Genomic DNA, 21973 nt, shown 5'->3' with positions numbered 1-21973 from the left:
AAAAATCTCATCGAATTAGATTAGGGCTGGACATCCCATATGGAGTGCAATGGAGACGTAAAACCGCCAAACTGCTTTGTTCTATTACGAGGACAATAAAGTGAGATAACCAATAGAAAATCAAAAGAAAACTGAAGACAAGAAGATTAACTATCTTTTTCCTTAACAAAACTTTCTGTTAAAAATGAGGCAATTGTGATTCAACAAGGACTGCTGATGTTCTATGATTACAAAGTATTCAACATTTCCATAGCCCACTTAAGAGTGCCTAAGCTAAATTATTGGAGTTGACAGTCACCAAATTGAACAAGGCATCAGTCCTCTTTCTAGTCTTACATTCTTATATGGTCAGAATGAAATGTTTAAGCAACTATCAATCTGTCACCCAAGCCATTTCCTAGACATCATTTCTTTTGGCTTCTGGACAAGTTTGTCGCATAGTGTCATCTCCAGATCTGTTTAAATGTTATTTTGATGCATATTCTGCACCAAATTTGTTTCCCATTTATGCATGTTTACCAGTTATGTACCGTTTACCTGTTTACATTTATGTTTATTTTTACCAATTATCCTTGTTACTATGCAATTATATTTGATATTTGTTTTTGGTGGCGGAAATTTGTGCTTTATAGTGGACATTCATCTACAGTATGGGCACTATCTTTCAACTCTACGGGGGATAGAATGGTTACTTGTAGGTATGCATATCAATCTGATAAGTAGTTCTCTTTGTCACAATATTTCTACAGTATTCAGTAACAGTACTGATAAGGAAAAATTTAAATAAGATATGGATGATCTAAACTTAAACTTCTCACCTAAATAATCTCAAGTAGGGGTTGACAAATTTTGCAGTGATGATCTTACTCTAAAGATATGGGACACAAGCAACAATCCTACCCAGACAAGCGGTGATGGTTATGGACACTGGTGAGAGGCGTGCTTCTCGCATATTTGATTTTTTATGGTATATAAACCTTTTCATGTTTTCTTGTGCGGAATCTTTTGAAATATCTTGCTCATTAATATTTAGGTAATTTCTTTGGTATATAGAGAAAGGGCACAGATCATTTCTAGTAAGTGTTCATCAATGAGTGATAGGATGAGTCGTATGGTCAATGTTACAAAATGAAAGGGTTATTTAAAGGAGAACTGGCTATGTTTTCTGTGGACTTGGAAGCTTGTTGACCTCGTCGACTGACACAATTTGGGGCCCATACAAATCATGGGGCTTCCTCCAGTGTCAGCTGATGGTATAGTGGCAACCACAAGCCGACTTTCTTTTCCATTATTTAAAAGTATTCAGGAGGAAGTTCCAGCAGTGTTTAGCAAATTGTACAGGAATATGCAGCACTGGTCAGGATTCACAGTAGCAAATGGAACGGTGAGATGGTTTCCACTTTGTTTTTGCAAGGATTAAGAAGTTTTTGGAAGATCGGACTTCCGGCATGTGTATGCGTGTGCACACGCACACACGTGTACACACACACACACACACACACACACACCTATCATCATCATCTAAATCTTTCTACCAAGTAATTGGGGTCGGCTACATGAATGTTGCTCCTCCACTCCACTCTTTGAAGGACCACATCCTCAGTTAAACCATAGGTCACCAAATCTTTTCTACTACCTCCACTCATGTTCTTGGTCTCTGTTGCACTTGGCCAAACCATTTAAGTATACTCTCTCACACACCCACACATCTCCGCCACGCGGGTCCCTTTTTTGGACTGCAGAGGCCAACAATCAGGTTTATCCAAAACTCAGGTGGGCCACACCATAGGAAACAATGTAAAATCATGCCTAAAACCTCTCATGTGGTTTGATAAATGAATGGATTGGATGGCATATTAACGTCATAGTGGGCCCCACTATCTAGAAGATTTTAATGGGTGGCATCCTCTCCCAACCATTCCCTGTTGTGCGGCCTACCTGAGTTTCTGGTTGGGCTGATTTTGGTGCCCATTGCCTCACATCGAAGGTCTCGTGTAAGGGATTGGGTGGATTTGATGCACACATCACATGGGCCCCCAATAGCCGGGTGCCATGTTAGTGTGACTTGTACATGCACATGCGCCCACATATATCTGTGTGTGTATGGTGTACCATGCATGTTATCCAAGGTATTCCGTATCGGTAATGGTGGCCGTAACGATCACCACCATTACTGATACGGGTATCGGCTGTAACGGCCGATATGGGGGCGTAACAATTGTTACGACCACCGTGACGGTCAAAAATTTTCTTTTGCCTGAAAAATTCTGAAAAAATATTTAGAAAATCAAGAATAATGTAAATATTACAAATATGTATTCATTTTTTGTATGAAACATGTTTATGGTAGTGTAACGGTCCACTCTTTGGTGACAGTGTTGTATCGGGCTGTCTAGTGAATTTGTGAACATGATTATATGTATCTAATGTTTACACATCACAATCAAGCATTAAAACTAGAAATAAGAAAAATTGCATAAATACTATTTTTTCAATTTAAAAAAAAAAGGGCATCGGAGCTTCTATTCGCCCAAATCACTTCAATCTACGATTTTAATATTTAAAACTATAGTAAGAGTGGTCAAAATCTATTGTAAAATGATTTAGGAGAGTTTTTGGAATGAAAAAAAGTATAAAAAAGGGAGAAAATAGATTTAAATAAAAAAAGTGGCATTTTTTTGACCGTTACGGGGGTAACGGTCGTTATGCCCCGTAACGGCCTTTATGTCCACCATAACGGCCGATACGGTCCCAAAAAATCAACTGCCCCGTTTCACCCCCGTATCGCGTAACGGTCATGACCGTTACCTATACGTATTAGCCTTTACGGGCGTATCATAAGATTCATAACGGATACGGAATACCTTGATGTTATCAGTGTTTAAATTATCGGCAATATTATTGAATTATTGCCGATAATTTCGGTATCGCTAGAGTTGCGATACCGAAACTCCTTTTTTTCGTTTCTCTTCCTAATATCGCCTATTTTTCGGCGATTTTATTGATTTTTTGCGAAAAGTCTAGTTGTCACTCAGTGTTCGCAATATCGGCCGATAGTATCGGTATCGCAGTCCAACGATACGAAACACGTCGGAAGAAATATTCTGAAAAATTGGAAAGAGAGAGAGAGAGAGAAACTTTCAATAGGGTGGATTTCTGCACCTGTAGAATAGATTGCCCTGATTGGAAGCTGTATTTAGTGGGCCATTTGAATCGAAGCTCGCCATTCGTAGGTTAGCGTAAAGAAAATCTCGATTCCCTTTTTTTCTTTCTTCTATTAGATTGTTACTTGAAAACGGAATTGATTTAGGAAGAAAATGCGGGAAAAAAAAATTGAGAGATTTGGGGAAGAATCCAGGGTTTCAGGGTCTCTTGGATAAAAAATGGGTTCAGAGCCCCTTTTTTATCTGGCGCGGATGCGCTACTGACGGGTTGAGTAGCCAACTCGCTACTGAAGTGACGTCACCAAGTTCTGTGGGTCCCACCATGATGTATGTTTTGTATCCACACCGTCCATCCATTTTGAGAGACCATTTTAGGTCATGAGCCAAAGAATGATTCAAATCCAAATCTCGAGTGGACCCCACCACAAAAAAAGTGGAGAGAGTGACGCTCACCATTAAAAATTTCTAATGGCCACAAACGTTTTCAATGAAGCTGATATTTGTGTTTTACCTTATTTAATGTTTGTGTTAACTTATGAACAAATTGGATCTCAAATAAACATCACGGTGGACCTTAGGAAGGTTTCAACGGTGGGTGTAACTCACTCCACTGTTTTCCGTGGTGGGGTCCATTATAGTTTTGGATCTGCCTAATTATTTGGATCATGCCCTAAAATGTTCTCTCCAAATGGATGGACGGTATGGATACAACACATACATCATGATAGGATCCACATAACTTGGTGACGTCACTTAAGTAGCGAGTCTCGCTACTCAACCTGTCATATAGCTAATCCGCATCCTTTTTTATCAGGCATGGCTACTGAGGCACGTGCATATCTTTTCACACGTGTAGTGGGCCTCTAATCTGAACGGTTCATGTGATGTGGCATCCTATGAAACTCCCAGGGACCAAATTTTACCCTGATCTAAAACTCTGGTGGGCCATAGCAAAGAAAGATGCAAATCAAGGGAGAAAAATGTTTTCTTTTATAATGGCCCACTGAAGTCTTAGATGAAAGCAAAAGTTGAACCATAGAAGTTTCATGGAGTGCTGCATCACCTAGACTGTTCAGATTTTGGACTCACATCACATATGATGAGTTCTCAGAAAGTTCTCACGATAACTCCACTGCGGGGAAAATCCATGTTGGCGCGGATCAGGAGCCTAGAGATGGATGGTCTGTCAGGGCTCTGTAAGGCCCACCATGATATATTTGTTTTATCTACACCGTCCATCCATTTTGATATATTATTCTAGGGAATGAGCCCAAAATGTAGCCAGATATGAGGCTCAAGTGGTCCACACCACAGGAAGTTGTGGTGGGAATGATGACCACAGGAAGTTGTGGTGGGAATGATATCCACCGCTGAAGCTTTCTTGGGGCCCATCATGATGTTTATTTTCCATCCAATTTGTTCATAAGGTCTAATAGACCTGGATGAAGGGAAAACATAAATATTAGCTTGCTCCAAAACTTATGTAGCCCCCGTAAATTTTTTAATGGTTGCCATTCAATGATCACTTTTTCATGTGGTGTGGTCCACCTAAGATTTGGATTCGTTTCATTTTTTGGCCCATACCATAAAATGATTTGTCAAAATGAGTTAACAGTGTAGATACCAAATCATTTTAGCTTATTATCCAAAAAATATGCACATCCAATTATCCAGTAGACCATACCAAAGGAAAAAGTGGTGATTGATGATTAATGGGCCACAAAAGTTCTGGATCAATCATATATTTGTTTTTTTTTTTCTTTGAGTTCATTTACTTTTACGTGTCTTAATTACTGTATGCCAGCTGCATTTGTAATATATAAACTCATTTTGGTTGCTATTAAAGTGATTTTTTATGGCATCGCATGCTTTTTAGGTCCCATTAAATGAAAACTTATTATGTAATGTATTCTTTTCGCAATTTTTTTATTCTTAAATATGTAAATATGTGTATTTAGCCATGTCTTGAAGTTTCATTGAAAAATTCCATCGTTTTCCCTATGTTTCCCTCTTTTCCCTGCATTTCTGGTTATCGGCGATATTATCGGCAATAACGATATTATATCTTTATCTCTGGCCAGCGAAACTTGTAGTGATACCGACAACTCGAACACTGGATGTTATCACTATCTTCCACATAATCTTTGAAAGACATTTGCAATCTTTTCTACTTCACGTTTTCTTGTTTGTGCTTGCAAGATTTAGAAATTATAGGCCCCTTTATGATATTTTGGTGAAAAGCAAGGGCGTTTCTACAAATCATTGAGAAAATTATCATAGACTCGTCATCATCATCAATATTTAAGCCTTAACTTGTTCCGCCATTCCACTCCATCGAGGACCATATCCTTAGTTAAACCATAGGTCATCAATTCTTTTCTTACTTCCTCCCCCCACATCCTTTTGGGCCTTCCCTTGCTCTTTTAGTCCTTCAACTTGAAGCAACTCACTCCTAACTAGTGCAGGTCTTGGTCTCTGTTGCACATGGCAAAGCCATCTAAGTGTACTTTTTCTTGTTTTATTATCTGTTAGTGCTACTCCTAAGTTCCCTTGAATGGATTCATTTCTAATTCTTTCCTTTTTCGTCTTGCTATTCATCCATCTCAATATCCTCGTTTAAGCTACGCTCATCCCTTGAACATGTTGTTCTTCAACTGCCCAACATGCTGTCCCATAAAGCATGACTGCTCTTATAACTATGCTATAAAATTTCCCCTTTAGTTTGATTTTCACATGGGGGACACATAAAACTCTAAATGTGACTTCTTCCCCCCGTCTTGAATTCGACAAGTAACATCCTTCTCTATCTCTCTGCTCTAACAAATTACTAAAAAGGATACTAAAAATGGTCATTTTGGGTTTAAATGACGGCAGGGTGTCCCCACCCCTTTAAGGCGAGATTATTCCCTGTGGATGCACGCAATCACTCGCGAATCATGTGCACCATGTAATCCACAGGAAAGGGAATCAAACTCATGTCTGTGGGGAGTAAACACATGACCGAAGCCGTTCACCCAAACTCGTGACGTTTTTTTTTTTTTGGGTAGTTCTTGGTTATCAATCTTAACTAATTCCTTGTTTTCACTTCTATCATTACTAAAATTGCATTCCTTATACTTTGTTTTAATTTGACCAATTTTAAAACCATTAGATTCTAAAGCATCCGTCCATAGTTCTAGCTTTGTATTTACCCCCTTCTCATTTCGTCAATTAAAACTATGTCATCACAAACAACATACACCATGGGACCTTTTTGTATAAATTCCATCTTAACTCATTCATAATCGGTGCAAAAAAAGATACGAGCTCAATGTTAGGCCTTGTTGTAAGCCTACAACAACTAGGAACTCACTTGTTTCTCCACTGGTGGTTCTCACATTTGTTACTGCTCCCTGATGCGTATCCTTAATAATGTCAATATATTCTTTTGAGACTCATTCTTTCCCAACACCCACTAGATCAACTCTCAAGAGATCCTATCATTTGCTTTCTCTAAGTTAATAAAGACCATATGGAGATCCTTCCTAGTCTCCTTATATTTCTCGATCAGCTAAGTACGAAAAAAGCCTCGATGGTTGACTTTCCTATCATAAATCCAAAATGATTTTCTAATACATTCGTCTCATGTCTTCATGCAGCTCTGTCTCATTTATTCTTGTAAATAGGTACCACGACACTATTCCTCCATTTATTTGGCATTTTCTTCGTTAGCACAATCTTGTTGAATGACTTTGTCAACCAAAATAAACTACGATCTCCCATGCACTCTCAAAATTAGCTTAGACTCTCAACTTTCTATAATTCCAGTTTGTACTCCACTTCAAGAGGCAAAATCTATGTTTTTCATTTAGAATTTTTACCACAAAATCCCCAAGAGTTCCGAGTTTATGAAAAAAATGTCTTGATTAATTGAAATGCCCAAAAAGTGCTGTTTGACAAGTGAAATGACAGAAATGCCATCATCTATTTAATTCTATTAATTTTATTTTTATTTTTCTAAAAGGCGGTGAGCTTGAGCATTGTGGGGCCCACATGGTGAGTGAATGACATCTAACCCATCAAACAAGTGCACCCCACCATGATGATCAGGCGAACCAAAAATATTAGCCTTTCCTATAATCAAGCGAGCTAATTTACACCACTTAAAAACCTCCTAATTCATGTGGCGCACCTGATGATTGGATTGGTATAATTTTTGGTTATTTTGATTGTCATGGTGAGGTTCTCTGGTGGATGGGTCAGATGTGATATACACACCACAGGGGCCTGTGCTCAACTTCACGCTCCTTGGAAAAAATAGACACATTTTGGTCATTTCAACTGCCAAAAACACACTTTTTTGGCCGTTTCAATTAATCTAAGCATTGTCTGCTAAAATCAGGTTTCTTGATGAATTTTGTGGTAAAAATCCCCGTTCTTTTTTTTTTTTCAAAGATTCTACAAGATCTTTTGAATGCGAAGTGGTTTTATTTTTATATTTTGTAATCCATTCAAATGTTCAAACACCCTTAAAAGGGAGCATTTTGACCGTCTAGTATACCCTTTCTTTTTGTATTTTTCTCTATTTCCTTTTCTTGTAGCTTTCTCACAGTTAGTTTCATTGTAGATGGTTGGGGGGTAGACGGGTAGTAACTCATGTTTTGCTTGTTCCTCTTTGTTTCCATTTCTAAGAGGGATTGAGAGGCAAAATTGAAGTCTTATTCTTTTTTAACGGTAAGAATTGAGGACTTATATTATGAATGCCAAACAAGGATACATGTGGATGGCAGAGTCATGGTTGTCAAAATTGAATTTGGTATCGAATCACAAGGATGGTTGATTGGCATCACATGGTCGGATATTTTCATCTCAATTCTCAATTGGAGTTCAATTTCTCTAAAAAACAACAGCTATTTTCTAGAAAAAAATGCAGTGATATGTATCTTCTAAGAAAATAGGGAAGAAAACCATCTGCTAGAAGATCTACATTAACCCCAATCTCGGAGACATCAACAATAGCGATAGGCGATGGGAACAGAGTCGGAGATATGGGGCTACGGCCTGTAATCTCCCAGAGAGATCGGTGGTCGTCATTGATGGTTGTCTGTATAACTCGACTTCTGAAGAGAAACATGACTCAGCATCAGACAGCTTGGGTCCTTGGATTCCCGTGCTCAAAAGGGGAAGAAGGTCTGCAAATGATAAATATGCACACGACGTTGCTTTGCCAGTGCTTTCGACATTATTCATGGATAGCTTTCCCCCTAAATGGTTTGAGATCAACTTCAGAGGGGTATTTGGCAAATCGGGGAAGGTATGTGAGGTGGTGGTTCCAAGATTTAAGGGATCTGGAGAGTTGTGTGGGTTCATGTTTGTTCGATTCCAAACAACAGAAGAAATCAAAAGGGCGATAAATGACCGCCACGACAAATGGTTTGATGGGATCCCCTTGTCAGTCCAAGTTGCATGCCACGGATTGGAGAAAGTGAATCTCAAGAGAAGACTTTTGGAAAAGGGGGATTATCGCAAATCCTCTTATCGGAGGCCCGCTAGGGCAGATGCTCGGGTCAGTGCTGGTGGGAATGAAGATGTTGTGCTCGGGCATGGGATAAGGCCCTAGGAGAACAACTGAGGCACTAAATCTCTTATAAAGAAGCGCTAATCTCGAATCACAACAGTATCATCTATCCCCCTTTCGATTATAAAGGCTCTCCCATCTCCTACTTAATCTGGAAGGTAGGTACCCTCGATTGTCTTGGGGTCCACTTTCACACGTCAATGGCGGAACAACCAAGGTCGTCCCTTAGTTGAGTTTGGTTGTGAAAGCCAATAGAGGGGTGACTTTGGAAGACATTTTCGGATGGTTGCTGCATCTGGGGGCTCAAGTTTTGAGTCAGGACCTCAAAATCATCCACGAAGACCAAGTGTGGATTCCATTCCCATTGCAAAGGGAGGCTGATCGGATCTTAAATCCAAGAGCAGCGGTTGCTGGAGGCCCTGTGGTGGATCTGCAGAGGTGGTCAGAGTTCTCCTCGCTAGGGAAGAGGTGTGTTGGTTTTAGGTGTAGGGACTCCCCTTGGAATTGTGGATGGGGGAGGCGTTTGCCCTAATTGGAGAGTGGTTAGGAGAGGTGGTTTCCATCGATCCGTAGACCATCTCCAGGACGGAAATCTGTTGGGGCTGGGTGTGTTAGGAGAATCTGGAAGATAGTGCCACCTGGTAGGTGACGATTCTTGGGAGGTTCGAGTTTTCAAGGAAGATGCGGGCAAAGACAGTTCTAATGTGGATAGTGGCCACCCATCAAGAATCATCTTGGAGCTCACTAGTTCAAGGTCAACCATGGACACGGCTTCATCGACTCGCAGGGATGATGGAGTATTGTTTCGATGCTCCTTAGGAACTCGAGACCCAAAGGAGACTACGTGTCTCATGTAGAGGCCTCCTTGCAACATGTGGCAATTGTGGGTGAAGGTCACAGCTTCTGGAAGGTACAGATCTGGGGATTCTGATGCTGCAGCAGTTGAGGGTGAGACGCATGGACGCGAATTGAAGGTAGGAGGCGTGGATGTCGAGGCTCAGATTCCTTTTTTTAGGTGGCATGCTTGGTCCGGAAATGAACTAGCGAGGCTTGGCGTCTTCGGACGAGACATCTGCCATTTCTTTGGAGGAGAGGGTCGGATTCGGCTCTCGATCCCTCTATTGGTTCCGATGTGGAATGCATGGAGGCGCAGAGTACAATTGGAGTCCGTACGGCTTGCTTAGGGTCCCATCCGCATTTGGACAGAAGCACTAGCTCGTGCGGCAACGTTACATGTGCGAACTTTTTTCAGGATCTCACATGTTCACACCTTAGTCTTAAGTATGCCACGTGTGACGCTATACCCAGCCTAAGGGAACCGATCTTTATTCCTCGCGAAGCTCTTTTATTTCTAGGTATGACCTCCGAGGAAGATGAGGTTGTTGCATCTTTCTACAATGGGGAATCAGAGTGGAAATGGGGGGCTGAATCAACTGACGCGAAAACTCATACGACTGATATGGAAGCGTTGGTCGAACTATTCCAGGAGAAAGACCTGCTGCAGCGGTGTCTCTGAGACCTGTAGGTGATAGCGGGGAGACTCTCGAAATCGCCCCTCTTTAGGCAGTAACGGTGGATGCAATAGAAAGGACCTTGCTCCTCGAAGATAAACCGAAACCAAGACGGGAAGCTTTTGTGGAAGTTGTCAAAGAGAAACGCTGGATTAGGGAAGTGTTGGGCCACTTCAGGAGGCTCATTGGCATGTCTTTTGGAGATTGCCCGAAAGACTACCTAGCTCTTTTCCAAGTGATCGAGGAGCGAGGCAGACCTAAATGCAATCCCAGATCGCTGAAAAGCACAACCAACATTCTTACTAGCAACAGAGAACTTGTTAGTCGTAATTCTAGTATTAAGTTTGTTCCTGTCGATTTGGGAAGGAGAAAGAGGAGAAGGGTTAAGTTCAGTTTCCAAATGAGGATAATTTCATGAAACGTGAGGGGCTGGGGGAATAAACAGAAAAGAAACTAGATCAAAGATGTTTGCAGGAGGTATAAAGCTCAACTGATTACACTTAAGGAAACTAAGGTCCAGGGATTCAGCCGAGCTCTATTGATGACCGTTTAGGGAGTCGATTTTGCAGAATGGATCCACTTGGATGCTATAGGGAGATCGGGAGGGATTTTGGTCACATGGAATTCTCAAATTTGGTCGAAATCGGATGCGTGGTATGGATCCTTCTCAGCCTCTGTTTTGTTGAAAGATGTATTGTTAGGTTGGGAGTGGTTGTTTACTGCTATTTACGGTCCTAACCAAGAAGGTAGAAGGGCTGAGTTCTGGATCGAGATTTCTGCCATCTGCCTCAAATTCGATGGCTCGTGGTGCATTGGAGGGGACTTCAACATCTCTCGGTGTGCTTTAGAAAAATCAAATGGAGGTCGGGTTACTCCTAGTATGCGATTTGTGTGTGTGTGTGTGTGTATTGGATCAATTCTCTAGAGCTAGCAGACCTTCCCCCGGATGGAGCGAGGTTCACATGGCCCAATCATTTCAAACCATTGTCCGTTGCTCTTAGAAGTGGACGATGAGGATTGGGGTCCGAAGCCATTCAGACGAAATTGAAAGATTGGTGGCAATCGTTCGAGGTGGAGGGCTTGACAAGGTTTCAACTATCTCGCAAGCCTTTTCTCTTGAAAAGCAAGATTAAAGAGTAGAAGCAAGAGGTTATCTATAATAGAGATGTGGAAACAACAAAAATTCTTCTTAAGCTTCAAGACCTGGACATCAAAGCGGAAGAGGACGTTTTGTCCCAGGCGGAGGTTGCGGATAGAATCAGTCTCAATCAAGCCTACGCAGGGAGGGTGCTAGAATATGAAACAAAATGGAGACAACGCTCCAGGAATGCTTGATTCAAGGAAGGGGATACGAACATGAAATTCTTTCACAGCATAGCAAGCGCTCGTGCCAGGATGAACAAAATCAGTAACATCTCTATTAACGAGTCTCGGGTAGAAGGTAAAGATAATATCTTAGTAGAAATCCCTCTGTTCTTCCAAAATTTGCTGCAGGGTGAAAAGTGGGATAGGCCTAAGCTGGACAATCTCAACTACAATTGCCTTTTCGAGTTCCAGTCTACATTCCTTGAGGCCCCGTTTCTGGAAGAAGAAGTCAAAGCAGAAATTTTTGCTTTAGAAGGGGACAAGGCGCTGGGCCCGGATGGCTTCACGATGGCCTTTTTCCAAACCTTTTGGGGATGTGATGAAAGATGACGTGATGAAGTTTTTGTAGGAATTTCATGAAAGGGGCCACTTATCATCAGATTTAGGCGCTTAGTTCATTGCTATCATCCCTAAAGTTTTCAATGCGAAGTCCTTGAAGGATTTTCATCCTATAAGTTTTTTAGGGGGCCCATCTAAAATCTTAGCAGAAGTCTTGGCTGTGTAGCTTCAGAATGTTATAGGAAGTGTCATCTCTGCGAATCAAAGTGCCGTTGTCCCGGGTTGTCATAAATTTTTTTCGAGAGGTAACGATGATTTGATTAAAAAGAGGATTACAAAAAAAGAAGATCAGCTCGCTGAGAATGCGAGAAGATTATCCTCTATCATGAAACAAATTGCAACCCTTTATATTAACAGTGTAAGAAGCCCACTCGACTACATACTGTTGCACCTTCTGAACTATTGTACCTGCCGAGTTGGATACACCATTGAAGCATCTCCCGTTTCTTTCTTCCCACACCGACCACCAAGCAGCCAAAAGAAACATTCTCCAGACTGTGGTCCTTTCTTTTCCTAACTTTGGCCCATGCCAGGTTTTTAGCAGGTTACCAGTAGATTCAGGGAAGGACCAAGAAATATTGAAGAATTGAAGAATGGTTGTCCACACTTGACATATGAAAGGGCAATGGACAAACAAATGGTCCACTGATTCTTCTTCGTCCATACAAGAAAGGCAAATATTTGTAATTGTCATACCCCTTTTCCTCAAGTTGTCGACAGTCAGCACCTTGTTCTTCCCAACTAACCGGCTGAACACAACTATCTTTGCGGGAACTTTGAATTTCCACACTACGTCTGTCCTAGCTTTTGCCACCGAGGATGATTTCCTATCAATAAGGTTGTACAAAGACTTAACCGAGAAGGAGCTCGATTTGTCGAATCTCCATATTAATCTGTCTTCTCTCTCCTGATCTATCTCGCATCTGATGATGTGGCCTTGCAGGGCTGCATATTCTTCGATCTCCCAGTCTTGGAGATTTCTTCTGCAGATGGGATTCCACACTGTTTCGCCCCCTATAATAGAAAAGAAATCAGCCACCTGGATGGATTGATTTGGAGCGAGACGAAAAATATTCAGGAAATCTTCTTTTAAGGTTGATTCCCCCACCCATATGTCTTCCCAGAATCGTGTATTATCACCTTTTCCTATTGCTATGCCAATACCTTTGATAACCTCCATCTTTGAAGAAAGAACTCCTTTCCATAAAACTGAGGCTTTACTGACGATTCCTTTGTCCACCAACCTCCCTCTGAGTTGCCATATTTGCTCTTGATGAGTGTATTCCACAACGACCCTTTTTCAATTCTGAGTCTCCAAAACCATTTACCTAGAAGTGACTGGTTCATTGTTTTGAGATTTCTGATTCCTGCACCACCATCTTGCACATGCTTGCACACCTTCTTCCATTCAACCAAATGAAATTTTTTTCCCTCCTTTCCATGTCATAGAAAGTCTCTTCTAAGTCTATCAAGAGTCAGCAGAATCGATGCCTGGCATTTGTACAAGGACATGAAATATAGGGGCAGATTTGATAGAATTGATTTTTATCAAAGTTAGCCAACCTCCCAAAGATAGGTATCTGCATTTCCATCTCGCAAGATATTTCTTGAATCTTGCAATTACTTTGTCCCATAAGCACTTTAGAGGTTTCCCTATACATAGAGGCAGGCCTACAAACATTATTGGAAGAGTTCCCATCGGACTGTCGAAAAGGTTAGTGTAACTTTGTATTTCTTCTTCCTCCATATTTGCGCCAAACATCTTTGATTTTGCAAGATTGATTTTGAGACCTGAGACTGCCTTGAAGCATCGAACTATAGTGCACAGATTACTCACTTTTGTCTGCTCTACTTCACAAAATAGGAGGGTATTGTCGGCAAACTGAATATGAGATATCGAATTTTCCATCCCTTTCACCTAGAATCCGCTGACTATGCCTTCTTAACCCTTTCTCAACATTCTAGATAATGCCTCACCAACGATTAGAAATAAGAATGGGGATAAAGGGTCGCCTTGTCTTAGTCCTCTAGAACTACTAAAGAATCCTTTTGGGGATCCATTAAGTAATACGGAAAAGAAAGCAGAGCAGACACATTCCACCATCCATCGAATCCACTTTTCCCTAAAACCCATCCGATTCAGCATGTACTGAAGGAAAGTCCAGTCTATGTGGTCGTTTGCTTTTCAAGGTCAGGCTTACATATGAGTCCCTTGCAACCGGATATATAACAGGAGTCCAAGCATTTTGATGCAATTAGAGCACCATCAGTGATTTGTCTACCTGGAATAAATGCGCTTTGGTTGTCATAAATAATCTTTCCTAACACACCTTTAAGACGGGACGCCAAAACTTTAGCCAGAATCTTATAAAGGCCTCCCAAAAGATTGATCGGTTTGTAATCTTTTACGGATTTTGCTCCTGGGCATTTTGGGATGAGAACCATGAAAGAAGCCCCTAATTCTTTTGATATTCTGCCTCTGTCGTGGAATTCTGATATGAAATCTAAAATATCTCCCTTTAAGATATCCCAGAATGTTTGAAAGAATATGATCGGGAATCTATCTGGACCGGGGGCCTTGTCTCCTTGTAATTCATCTATCGCTCCTTTAATTCTTCAAGAGAGAACTAAGATTCAAGTTAGCTGCTTTCCTCTGCTGAAATGCGATCAAAATGGAGTTGATCTAGCTTTGGCCTAGCCCATCCTTCTTCGCAGAACAGGTTTCTTAAATATTGAATAACTTCTACCGTTATTCGCTCTTTGTCCTCTGTTTGGACCCCATCCACCACCAGATTGATAATTTTGTTGTTTCTTGCTCGAGCAGAGGCTATAGAGTGGAAAAATCTTGTGTTTTTGTCTCCTTTTATCCATTTGCTCCTCGATTTCTGTCTCTAGGAAATTTCGTCTTCAAGGACCCTGGTTGAATAGTTTTTGATTAATTGAAGTCTTCTGATCCGTTGATCTGTTTCAGTATTGGAATCAATTGATTGCAGTTCGGCAAGGATATCATTCGTTTCCAACTCCCTCTTGCGAAACTCAACTAATTTCCAGTCCTTTATCTTCATTTTCAATAATTTCTGCTTTCTGCACAATCTGAAACTTGCATAGCCCTCCACTTTGAGATCTGCCCACCATTCCTGAATAAGTCGTTGAAAACCTTTTATCTTCAGCCAGGAAATGTCAAATCAGAACGGTTTTAGGCCCCAATTTTCAACGTCTGTTGATAGAAGGAGCGGGCTGTGATCAGAAGTGGGTCTTGGGAGTATAGATTGGGAGATTAAAGGGAAGGCTTCTATCGAATCTGTCAAAACCAAAAATCTGTCGAGCCTAGGGAGAGTTGGGTTGGCCCGTTCATTAGACCAGGTGAATCTGGCCCCAATCAAATGAAGATCCACCAATTCTTGGTCGTCGATCCAGCTTGAGAAGGTTTTCAACAACTATTATTCTAGATAACGCTATTAGTGCTCATGAATGCCTTCACTCTAGACACATCGGGGGACAAATAGGGATTATATGCAAGCTTGATATTGAAAAAGTCTAAGATCATGTTAATTGGGCTTTCCTCGACTATATGATAAGGCGATTGGGTTGTGGCTCGAAATGAAGATTCTAGATTCGGGAGTACGTTTCTTCAACCCGCTTTTCGGTTCTTATTAGTGGCTCCCCCAAAGGCTTCTTCGGTATCTCTTGGGGTCTAAGGCAAGGAGATCCTTTGTCTCCCTTCCTCTTCATCATGATTATGGAGGCATTAAGCAACATGCTCCAAAAGGGCCAAGAAGAAGGCCTCATTCTAGGTTTCTTGATAGAAGGTATGCCTTCTTCTATTTTGCACCTTCAATTTGCGGATGATACGCTCCTTTTTTGTGATGCTTCTCAGGAGATGGTGGAGAATATGTGCACCATTGTTAAGTGCTTCAAAGCTATTTCGGGCTTAAAAGTCAACCTTTCCAAAAGCAAAATGTTTGGTGTGCGGATGGAGACCCATGAAGTGGAGAGGTTCATAGAGATTGTTAGTTGTGTGGTCGGATCTTTCCCAGCTACTTTTGTAGGGATCCCTCTTTGTGTGGGCAAGCGAGCTAAGCATTTGTGGGACAAAGTGATCAAAAGAGTCAAGGGGATGCTAGCAAGATGGAGAAGCATATATTTGCCTGTTGGGGGCCGCATTACTCTGATCAAAGTGGCTCTTTCAAACCTTGTCGTCTATTTCATGTCACTGTTCAAGTGACTAATGTCGGTTATCGCCAGTGTTCGAGTTGTCGGTATCGCTACAAGTTTCGTTGGCCAGAGATAAAGATATAATATCGTTATCGCCGATAACCGGAAATTCGGAGAAATATGCGAAAACATGGAGATAACGGTGAAATTTTTTAATGAAACTTCAGGACATGCCTAAATACACATATTTGCATATTTAGAAATTAAAAATTAGTAAAAAAATGTATTAAATAATAAGTGTTCATTTAATGAGGCCCAAAAAAGCATTCATTTCCATAAGAAATTATTCTAATAATAACCAAAATAAATTTATCTAATGGGGCCCAAAAAAGCATACATTTCCATAAGAAATTATTCTAATAATAACCAAAATAAATTTATCTAAGTTTCAAGTTGACCACACCATATGAAACAGTGGTAATAATAATTTCCACCATTGAAATCTTCATAGGGCCTGGTGATGTTTATTTGTCATCCAAACTGTTCGTAAGATCACAGGGACATGGATAAATAAAAAACAGAAATATCAGGTTGATACACAACTTTTGTGGCCCCAAGAATTTTTCAATGTTAAGCATTCAATTCACACAGTTTCATGTGGTTTGGTCCACCCGAGCGTTGGATATGCTTCATTTTTTTGGCTTGTGCCTTAAAATCATCTAATAAAATGGATGGACTGAGTGGATCAAATTCGCAATTACAATGGGCCCACTGAGTTTACTCAGTATGCAATTCACTTCCGTTCTGGCGCAGTCCGGAAGCGGATTGGCTGGTGTATCTCACACCGACATTATCAAGTTATGTGGGTTTGATCATGACGTATGTGTTATATCCAAACTGTTCATCCATTTGAAGGGCTCGTCTCAAGTCTTTAGACGAAAAATAAGACAGATATAACTATCAAGTGGACTACACTGCAAAAACCAGTGGGGCATTGAATGTTTACAATTGAAACCCTTTTTGGGGTCACAAAAGTTTTTGATCAATATGAAAATTGTTTTTCCTCTTCATTCAGATATTTGTGTTTTTATGAACAGATTGGATGCAAAATAAACTTTATGGTGGTCCCTATAAATTGTTTAATGGTGAAAATCTTGATCCCTGTTGTTATTTGTAGTGCGGTCCAGATAAATTTTAAATATGATTTTTTTTTTTTTTTGAATAATGCCCTAAAATTAGCTCTAAAAAATAGATGAACGGTATAAATATAATAAATATATCACTGTAGGGCTGATGTAACTTTGATCTCCTTTGAACCGTTCGTACAACTCGGAGCTCGAGGAGCGCCAGTGCTCGTCTTCGCACGACACTTACCTATAGCTAGCTACTACTAGCTTTGTGTGGTACACGGGCAAATCCTCTTACCATCCCGAGTAAGCTCTGTTGGGGGCCCACCTTGAATGCATGTGGTTTATCCACGCCATCCATTCATTTTTCCATATCATTTTAGTGGATCCGAAAAATGAACCACATTCAAATCTTCAATGGACCACACCACAGGAAACTGTGTGAATTGAACGCATATCATTAAAAACTTCTTGGTGGCCACAAAAATTTTGAATCAAGCTGATATTTATTTTAACCCTTCATCCATGCCTTTTTATATTTTAAAAAAGGTTTGATGACAAATAAACATCACTGTGGGGCCTAAGAAGGTTTCAACGGTGAAAATCATTATTCTCATTGTTTCTTGTAGTGTGGTCCACTGGAGCTGTGGATATGCTTTAATTTTGGTATTTACCCCTAAAATGAACTAGAAAAATGAATGGATGGCATGGATAAATCACATACATTCACGGTGGGCCTAGAAAGTTTACTTAGTATGTTGAAGCACACCATGCGCCTGGTTTGCTTCCGTAGTTCTGAAGCATAAAAGAAAAAAGAAAAAAAAAAAAACAAAAAACAAAAAACAAAAAAGGGGATTTCGTTTGCGAAGAGGGGTTTTCGGAGAAGAGGGGCAATTTTCGACTGAGGGTTTCAAACAATCTCCCGAAATCCCTAATTTTTCGCCGAAATCCCTGATTTTTCGCCAAAATCATGTATTTGTGAGTCACACGAGACAAGCACTGTCGATTTCTGCCCATGAGATTCTTTTCTTCCGAGTTCCGATCAACCATCAACCAGGTATTATTGAAATCAAAGTTTTTTTTTTTTTTTTTTTTTTTTCGATTTTTTTCGCTTTTTACCTATTTTGTCAGAAAAAAATCCAAAATTATCGAAGATATCGCCGATATTTCGCCGATAATCCAAAGAGAAACGAAAAATGGGGGTTTCGGTGTCTAGCGACATCGATATTATCGACAATTCGTTGATAATGCGAACACTGGTTATCGCTAGAATCGAGAAGCTAAGGTGGTATTTCTTTTAGCAAGGAGCGGAGGATAAGAACAAGTTCCACCTTCTCAAGTGGGATCAAGGACCTCAAAGCTATGAATTTGGCATTGCTTGGCAAGTGGGCTTGGAGGTTTGGGGAGGAAGATGGGGCCCTTTGGAAAGAGGTCCTTACTTGTAAATATGGAATTTCTAGGGATGGTTGGTGGACTAGAGATTCTACTCTTTATAGGGTCACTGCCTTGTGGAAAGATGTCTCTGCCATCGAAGATTCATTCTTGAAAGGTGTTGGGTTCTCCCTAGGCAACAACAAAAAATCAGATTTTGGGAGGATGAATGGGTTGGCAACTACGCTCTAAAGGACGTCTTTCCCTCTATCTTCAACTTGGCGCCGGATACTTCGGTTTTCGTGGCTGATTGCTTCTCTCGCATTGGAGGATTTGTGGTGCGGGCCCCCCCTTGTAGACGCAACCTCCGAGACGAAGAAGTTTCCGATTATGTCGGCCTCTTGGAGCGTTTCTCCCCTTGCGCCCCAAACGAAGTCGATTTGGATAAGAGGGTGTGGAAAGTAGATCCCTCAGGTCGGTTTTCGGTAGAGTCCTTTTTCTCTCTTTTGACGGGCAATCCAGAGAGTAGTGTTATTCTAAATTCCTTTGGTCTTACTCTGTCCCCCCAAAGATAGCCGCTTTCGGGTGGCTTGTGGGAAGGAAGAGAATTCTCACAATAGATAATTTAAGGAAAAGGGCCATGGTTATTCCGAACATGTGTTGTATGTGTATGCAAGATGGAGAGTCCGTCGACTACTTGTTTTTGCATTGTTCCTTCTTGAAGCCGATTTGGGCAGATATTTTGGTTCGCTTCCAAGTTAGGTGGACCATGCCGAGTGCGGTGGATTCTTGTTTGCTGGCGTGACATGGTGCATCTGACGCAGGACAACCCTAATTATGATGCATGCTCATGGAGATAATTAAACAGCGGAAATAAAAGGAATAAATGATATAAAATTCTAACAGTAATCATCATAACTGAGAAAATCATAAAGGAAACATGCAATGGAGCGGGCCATCACTACAACCATGGAGTATGGAATTCAATTACTACTTAGGTTGGATCCGGCGAGGGATGAGACCTCCCGATCTTGCATGGTCACACCCAATCGATCAATGAAGATCACTAGTCCGAAGAACCAAGAAGTTTCTCGGATTAGGGATTTGAGAATTTGGGGATTTAGGGTTTAGATCGGTTCTCAAGATTTTGATCGAAGAAGAATTAACCAAAACTGAAAAATAGAAGGAAGAAAGTTATTACCTTGAGGAAGTTGGAGGGGCACAAGAAGAAATTAAAAGAAGAAGATCAAGGGGAGAGAAGAAGCACCATTAGAGAGAAGAGAGGAAGGAGGCAACCAAAGGGTTTGCTTTTCATTAATCAATAGTTGAAATTCGTGTTTAAGGCTTTACCCCACTTAAATAAGCAAATAAAGACATAAAATTACTAAAATACCCCTAGGATAAGCAAATAAAGATATAAGATTACTAAAAGACCCCTAACTAAGTCAAAAAACGCGCAAATAACATAAGTATGGGAAAGTTTGGGCGCTCAGTCTTATTTCTCCAATCTTCCTTCACATGTGTCTTCCCTAAGTGGGGTCTTCTATATGTCCAATCACATGTGAAAGGTCTTCAGCTCCTCAATATTCGCTTATCCACAAGGACGGCACTTGTGGTTGGCGCTTTCTTCGTTGGTACACCTTGAATGCACCTGTGTCCGCATCAGCATCCCTTCCTAATATCAAGAAGGAAATCTGGAGAATGTCACTTCTAGCCATTTGGTGGGCAGTTTGGGAGGAAAGGAATGCCAGGTGCTTCGATAATTCCAAAATGGAGGCAAACAGAGTTGCTTTCAGAGTTAGATTACTGATTGCCGAATGGGTGGAGGGCCTGGAGGCCAACTCCAAAACTAAGGGATGTAATCTGGATATCTTAGTCTTGTAGCTGGGTCGCTTCCTTGACGCCCGTAGCTTGTTGTTCCTCTCTGGGTTGTTTTGCCCTTAATAAAATCAGCTGCTTTTCAAAAAAAGAAAAAAAGAAGAAGAAGAAATGGATCCATATTGCAGCATCTTCTTGTAATCCTATTCTCTAATATTGCATGATTTTTCAAGCAATCAATAGAGAATTCATACCCCAATCCAGAAAGTAATTCTATCATTCAAAACTATGCTTTCCGTAAGAAAATAACTGTAAGAAGAGACACTTATAAATAAACTATCCTTATTGATCATCTTCATTCGCAATTTAAATACATTATTTTCAATTCATCAATTCAAAAGCCATAACCCCCCACCATCATAGCCTTTTCCAAGCTAATTTCAGTCGGTTTTATGAAATACATGGTCCTTATTAACCAACTTCATTTTCAATTTAATGCGTTGTTTTCCACTCAGCAATTCAAAAGCCATAACCACCACAAAAAAAAAAAAAAGAAAAAAGAAAAAGGTCATAACCACCACCGTCATGTTTCCCTAGCTAATTTCGGTTGGCTTTATGAAATGGTAGCTTGGCAAAAATGTTCAATAACTGGCTGCACACCTGATATCGATCCTCCTCCTTTACTGGGCTGGGGAGTGACTGGTGCAATAACTACCAGGATGAGTTTATTGACAGCCTCAAGTACCGTTAGTAATAAATCATTGCTACCCTTTTATCTTTGCGATTATTATATTTTCTAATTGCTGTCGCATTGTCATCGTTGGAAACAACAATATTTATATGAGGAGCATGCTGCATGTGACATCTCTGCCTGTTTATGTTTCTTCTTTTTTTTAAAAAATGTATCAACATCCTCAATTTTTGCTCTTTGGGTCTTTTCCTACTTGAATTTCAAGAACTAAATACAAAATGAACGATTGAATTAATAAGTTGTCTTTTACAAATTAGCAATGGACATGCATGTTTTTATTCTTTTATGGTTATTGAACTTTATTAAAACAAAAGGGCAAATCAAGGGAATAGAATACATGATACTACCTACATACTGCCGGATACCTTGTCTAGCAAGCAAGGTTTTAACTATTTGATACATATTGGGCGTATTGTATCCATATTTCCCCTCTAAATACTGATATCAAAAGCTTGCTAGTGAGGTTGTTGGCCGGATTTTTTTATTTTTTATTTGCAGCAGTAGGGACCATGGATTGTCAATCATGTATATTCCTCCCTAAAACTCTACGTCCATCTCAAACACAGAAAATGATTGGTGGGGTTATCATCCTCTAAAGGAACTTGTAAAGGAACTTGGTGTGGGGAAGATTAGTTTGGCAGTGCTTATGAAGAATATGTGTACTATCCCGACATGTAGAAGGTTCAGAGTTTGTGAATTTGGTGGTATTACGTTGAAATGTTAAGTTTATCCATTGTAGGGAACAAATATCCTCTGCGTGGGTACTTCAAAAGAGACCCCAAAGGCTCAAAGAAATACACCAAAATGCATTTCTT

The 21973-nt window shown here is 40.5% G+C and overlaps 1 protein-coding gene across 1 annotated transcript in view; it reads left to right on the top strand.

Moving 5' to 3' along the window:
- The window catches only part of LOC131235541 (protein CIA1), a 46488-nt gene that overhangs the window by 11582 nt on the left and 12933 nt on the right, over nucleotides 1–21973 (top strand). The window contains exons 5-6 of the mRNA XM_058232732.1: nucleotides 633–698; nucleotides 856–930. Coding sequence (XP_058088715.1) covers nucleotides 633–698; nucleotides 856–930 — 141 coding nt within the window. The remainder of the gene's footprint in view (nucleotides 1–632; nucleotides 699–855; nucleotides 931–21973) is intronic.

This window comes from Magnolia sinica, chromosome 19 (genome assembly GCF_029962835.1).
Source record: "Magnolia sinica isolate HGM2019 chromosome 19, MsV1, whole genome shotgun sequence".
Classification (NCBI taxonomy): domain Eukaryota; kingdom Viridiplantae; phylum Streptophyta; class Magnoliopsida; order Magnoliales; family Magnoliaceae; genus Magnolia; species Magnolia sinica.
This window is presented reverse-complemented; position numbering and strand designations above follow the sequence as displayed.